Source organism: Letharia lupina (genome assembly GCF_014066315.1).
Source record: "Letharia lupina isolate WasteWater1 chromosome Unknown contig_20, whole genome shotgun sequence".
In the NCBI taxonomy this organism is placed as follows: domain Eukaryota; kingdom Fungi; phylum Ascomycota; class Lecanoromycetes; order Lecanorales; family Parmeliaceae; genus Letharia; species Letharia lupina.
In genome coordinates, this window is record NW_023502989.1 from 190,360 (window position 1) to 196,345 (window position 5,986).

Genomic DNA, 5,986 nt, shown 5'->3' on the forward strand with positions numbered 1-5,986 from the left:
CAGCATTCCGATTGGCCACCCATATTCTAAACCAGGTTTGCTTGCTTCCCCTCAGGTAGGTCAATTAAAGGCCCAAAAACAACCGAACAGTTGCCTCGCTGGATTGCCGTTGAGCTGCAAGAAGTCTCGTGTGGATTCTGCACCTCGCAGACACCAGATGAGGACCAATCAGCACACAGACTCACAGATGCGTCTACTAACCAATCGTAATGAGCCACCCTTCAACCCAGGAGGAGCATTAAGCTTGCATGGAACTAGAAAAGCTCTTCGGAAATCTCCCTGGCCCTAATCTGTGGCCTCGTCTTGGTAATCACTACTGCGATTCTGTACTGTATCAGGAACATGGGTCTCGTTCATGTTCTTTCAGTCATCTTTTCTGACTTGTAAGATCTTATGTATAGCCGTTTTCTGCAGCTATGCGGTTTTTACTAGTTAATCTCATGACAGCCTCTTTGCGGAGCCTTGGCGATGCTGCTACCACTACTGCCAGTACATTTGACGGGCTACTCGACTCATTAGATAGCCTCGGACAAGGCAAAGAAGTCACTACATTCAGCTCAAACGGTCATTTGGTGACCGCCGGCACCACCAGCGCAGGTAGTCCATGTGCAAGAACTGTGAGACCTCATGCATCGCTTCGAAGCCTTTTCATCTCAAGCGTCCACTGACCGTTCCCTCCAAAGTGCAACCTTCTAAGCACCATCTTTCCTAATATCACAAGCCAGATAGGGAGCCCATCTTACAACCAACAAGAAACCACATATTGGTCGAACCAACAAGCAGAAACCCAGCCAACATGTCGAATACAACCACAGTCTGCGCTCCAGGTCTCTGCATCTCTCCTCATCACCAAGTTCTTCAACTGCCAATTTGCAGTGAAAAGTGGAGGTCACGCCATGTTTGCGGGAGCATCAAATATCCAAGACGGCCTGACGATCGATTTGGCCAACCTCAACCAGATCCAGGTATCGCAAGACAGGACTCTGACCAATGTTGGAGCCGGTAATCGTTGGGTCGATGTTTATAGTCAGCTCGATCAGCAGCAACTGTCCGTTATTGGCGGCCGAGTCGCCGGTATCGGCGTTGGCGGATTGACACTCGGCGGTATGTCGCAGGGGGGCCTCGCAACATCCGCTGGAGATGACTGACAGAAGATTAAGGAGGAATCTCATTCTTCTCCGGCCGTCACGGGCTCGCGTGTGACAACGTCAGAAACTACGAGGTATATAGATCAACCCCGACTTCCCACCCAATACATCCTCAAGTCATCTCAAACCCCATAATAGGTCGTCCTCGCGAACGCCTCAATCGCCAACGTGAACCACACCTCGTACCCAGACCTCTACTTCGCCCTCCGCGGCGGCGGCAACAACTTCGGCATCGTCACCCGCTTCGACCTCGAAACCTTCCCCCAAGGCCCCATGTGGGGCGGAGCGCGAACTTACCCCATCGCCGCCGCCGCCTCTCTCATCAGCGCCTTCGACAACTTCGCCACCAACAGTCCCTCAGACCCGGACGCCGCCCTCATCCTCGCATTCTACTACTACAACGGAACCTATCACGGCAGCACGGACATGGAGTACGCCCACGCGGTCGTGGATCCGGCCATCTTCCGCGAACTCACGGGCGTGGCGAGTCTGGCGTCTACGACGCGGATAGCGAACCTGACGGACCTGACGCTCGAGTTCGAAGCATCGAACCCGAGCGGGTTCCGCGAGACGTATTTCACCGCGACGTTCAAACCGAGTGCGGTCCTCGAGCGGGAAATCCTCGACATATACGTCGGCGAAGTCGAAGGCATCAAGGACGCCGAGGGCCTTCTGCCGGCCGTGGTATTCCAGCCGATTACGAAGGATATCATCTCCTACTTTAGCAAGAACGGAGGGAATGCGTTGGGGATTGCGGAGTCTGATGGTCCATTGAATCGTGAGCTGACCCTGATTTTGCTTGCTCTTGCTCACATGTGGCAGTGGTCGATATCGCCATTTCGTGGTCTTCCCCATCCGACGACGACCGCATTATGGCCGCGGCCAGCAGCTTCATTGACCGATCAACTGCAGCTGCAAAAGGGATGGGTCTGGATTACAAGTTCATCTACCAGAATTACGCCGCACAGGGTCAAGATGTCTTCGATGGGTATGGAGAGGCGAATAAGCAGCGCTTGATCGAGATCAGCGAGAGGTATGATCCGGAGCGAGTATTTCAAAAGCTGCAGCCGGGATACTTCAAGTTGGAAGGATGAGATGGGGATTGCGGCGTAATGGTCTAGACTATACTGCTCTAGACAGCATCTGTACATGTTATGCAGAGGCCTTGACCACAGCTCTACCAGCCAACTGCCCAGCACCTATCTTATCAAGTATCTCATCGATATCATGCAGTGTGTCATGAATCCGAAGTGGTTTCACGAGCCCCCTCGCCAAAATCCATGCTTTCATCAACCTCCTTCAACTTCTCCGTCATGATAACCATAAATATTCAGTCTTTGGGTTACCATGACGCGCGGATGAGCCACAGCCATCAGAGTCGAGTCGGCCGGAATACCAACCACGACCAAGGTCCCTCAAGGTCGCAACAGAAACGGCGCAGTCGCGTAATCCTGCTTTGATGTAGCAAAAACAGCAACACCTTGCGCGGCGTAAGTCGTAATGCGCAAGACCTCTGCAGGGATGTCCTGGGCGGATGTATCATCGATGCAATGCTCAGCTCCCAGAGACAAGCACAGCTTTTCTCTCTCCGCACCACCGTCCACTGCGATGACTCGCATCCGATTATTTTGGCGTATTGTATGCCATATGTCCCAGACCTACTCTGACGTCTATGACCACAATCCATTGACCTGCTCTGACCTCTGATCGCCTGCGGGCTGTGAATGCCGAGACACCTCCGCAGAGTATGAGTCCCGCCTCTTCATCATTGACGCCGTCTGGTATACGGGTGGGGTAGCGTGCATCGGTGAGGCAGAATCCTGGAACATTCCTACTCCTTATCAGTAACAAGCTTATATCACGGAGGTGTGATACTCACCAGGGACTGTACACCTGCTATTGAGCTGCTTAGAACACTGCAACTCCGTTGGTACAGGACTCGCAGTTCCCGCTCACACGGAGTATCTATTCAATACCAACTCAGGCAGCCTCCTTCCATAGCTCTTTCACATCATCGGCTGCTGCCATCACGACGCTGGCTCCTTCGTAACCTAAGATGTTTATAGTGCTTTCCTGCATCTCAATACCTCCTACTATGTAATCATGATGGAAAAAAGCTCTATTGGTTCCACAGACGCCACTGTGATTGATCTTGCTGATGATTTGGCTGAGTGCCCGATGTGGGGCGGCGATGGTTGGGACTTGGCATTTGGCCGACTTGCCTGCGGCTTCCTGAACGCCGGGCTTTTTGGAGGGTTGGAAGCTGCAAGTAAAGTCTGGTTGGGAACTTGGGTGGAGTTATTGCCGCAGGCTGCAGCTCACCCAGCTCGAACGAGAGGGGTCTCAGGACTGCTCTCTCCGCCATGTCGAGTTGATTGTGCATCTCTTATCGCAAGCAATCAGATGGTTAGAGTAGGAGCGGAGCCAATGATGAGTGATGATGGGGGTCGATGCATGCTGCAAAAGGAGATAGCGCAGATAGCAGCTGCAATCTGCAAGAAAGATCCGCCCCAGTTGATTCGCACCGAGTCTGGCCGAGCCGGCTTGTAATCAACCTTTTGTAGAAAGGGCAACTGGTACCTGAATGAATCAGTTCAATAGTAATAATAGCAAGGAAAGCATTGAAGGATTTTTAATCAATCAAGGTAAGGTACTCCAAATTGAAAGCGGTATTGCAGTGCAAGTGAATAATGTACTTTACATTAATGATTTTTGATATCTTTTGACTTTCGCTTTTGCCCTTCCCCAGCCGTCAAGGGTTACTCTAGGGTTGCTACCGCCAAGCTACCGCCAAGCTTTTTAAGTGAGTAAAGTAAATCACCAAATCACCAAATCAGCGGGCCGCCCTGAGACTTCTAAGGGTTGGTCTCGCCGTACCTTCCTCGGCTGGAGAATGTAATGTAGTACCTAGAATCGAGCCAACCATTTTATCACTTTAAACGAATCTCGCATCAATCAAATCCTACGACAACGGCAGGGGCTTATTTCTTTGTTCTTTGTATCACACCCTCAAGTATCAAGACTCTTCACGATCAAATCCGAAAAGTGGTAAGACTTGCCGCTTACTCTGAAGCTCCAAATTCATCTCGTCTCTCTTCCCGCCTCTTCTTCTTCTTACCTTACTCCTCCGACAACATTGCCGAACATGCCACTATTCACTTCCTCCTCCGTTTGATCTCAAACATTCAACCCTGCCTATGCCTTTCTCGGGCGACGACTTCAAGATGACCAGGGGATCTCGCCTCATCCCCCTTGGTGTCCTCTTCCTCTTCATGCTCTCTCTGCTATGGTACACAAAGTCTGGTGACGGATTATCCTACCTCAAGGGCCATGGATACGACTACAATACGAATCCGGCCGCCAATTTCAAATTAACAAAAGACAGCGTCAAAGACGTTCACAATTCCACCCTTGGCGTACGCAGCTCTCCCAGTCTACTTCCACATCCTTGCTGACATGTGTCGCCCGACAGTTCCAGAAAGCCTTCGTCCTGAACCTCGCCGAACGACCGGACAAGCTCGATGCTTTTGCCCTCGCCTCCACCCTGACAGGCTTCACTGCGGAGATAATAGAAGGTGTAAGAGGGGAAGAGGTGGTGAATAAGGCGCTTCCGTCACTGGAGGGCCTGCCTGAGGTCTATACATACTTTCCAGGGCTTATGGGTCGGTGCTGACGGAAGATGTAGAAGGAAGAGTCTAAGAATAATGTTGTTGGGTGCTGGCGTGCGCACTTGAATTTTGCGCAAAAGTGAGTCAGACTCAACCTAGGGCAGAGGCTTCGCAATGGTCGTACTGACGGTCCGCATCAAAGGGTCGTCATGGAAGGACTCACCTCGGCCATCATTCTCGAGGATGACGCGGATTGGGACACCAGACTCAAGGATCAACTAGCAATCTTTGCTCAAGGCAGCCAATTCGTCACAGCTGTCCCTCCAAATCACAAACCTCACTCTCCATACGGCGATGATTGGGACCTCTTATGGCTCGGTCACTGCTCGAATCAAATCAAACCAGACGACGAGAGACGATTCGTCATCGAGAACGATGATACGGTGCCAATCGCAAAGCATCGGGTGAATTTCGCTGGGGTCCCCGACATGGTTGCCGAAGGATACGACAACAATACCCGAATAATTTATGAGGCGAACAACGGAGTATGCCTCTACGGCTACGCACTCTCATTTCGCGGCGCTCGAAAGCTTCTACGAGGGCAAGCCCAACGCAAAACCTTCCTGCCAATCGATATCGGCATTGGCTACATGTGCAGAGACGACCCAAACTTCAAATGCATCGGAGTGTTCCCGCAGCTTATTGACAGTCACAAGGGGGCTGGCAGGCTGAGCCGAGACAGCGACATTGGATCGTTCAGCGCACAAAGCATCCGGCAAAAAGGCTACACTTTCAACATTGTACACAGCACTCGCTTGAACATAGATCACCTTCTGGCGGGTGAGACGAACAAGATTGAGAGGCAATGGCCGAACGATCCGGAAGTGAAAGGCGAGCTGCGAGCGAAGCCTGTAGGGAGGGTATTCGATTAATCGTTTAATGCAATTGTTTCCGATTTGCATCTTACTGGCGGTATCTTCTCGTTGAAGCATGGCGTTTAGGAAAGAGCAGGGACAAGGGGCAGGACTTCTGGGATAGGGGTTGGCGTTGGGCATTGGCCTAGATCACGATACCCACGTATTCCCTTGGATCGCCTCAAGGCCTTTAGAAAGAAAGCATCACTGCTAGCATTACTAGGTACGTATATCGTCGGTTTTTCCGTACCGTCAAGCTAGGATTTTTGACCTTGCATTCTGAAAAAGATCCATTTGTATAAGCGGTGATGCAAGT

General features: G+C 51.4%; 2 protein-coding genes across 2 annotated transcripts; both read left to right on the top strand.

Annotated features, from left to right (window-relative positions):
• Positions 1-440: 440 nt before the first annotated feature.
• HO133_004917 (uncharacterized protein) lies at positions 441-2,242 on the top strand (the record flags this gene model as incomplete). Its single annotated transcript, XM_037295829.1, has 5 exons — positions 441-617; positions 684-1,104; positions 1,161-1,222; positions 1,287-1,926; positions 1,971-2,242. 5 exons carry the CDS (start codon positions 441-443, stop codon positions 2,240-2,242), a joined length of 1,572 nt encoding a protein of 523 aa, XP_037148527.1.
• A 2,103-nt stretch (positions 2,243-4,345) lies between these two features.
• On the top strand, positions 4,346-5,688 carry HO133_004918 (uncharacterized protein; the record flags this gene model as incomplete). The annotated part of the gene is made up of 4 exons (XM_037295830.1): positions 4,346-4,564; positions 4,621-4,782; positions 4,834-4,895; positions 4,959-5,688. The coding sequence occupies 4 exons, from the start codon at positions 4,346-4,348 to the stop codon at positions 5,686-5,688; spliced, it is 1,173 nt and encodes a 390-aa protein (XP_037148528.1).
• Between the last annotated feature and the right edge of the window lie 298 nt (positions 5,689-5,986).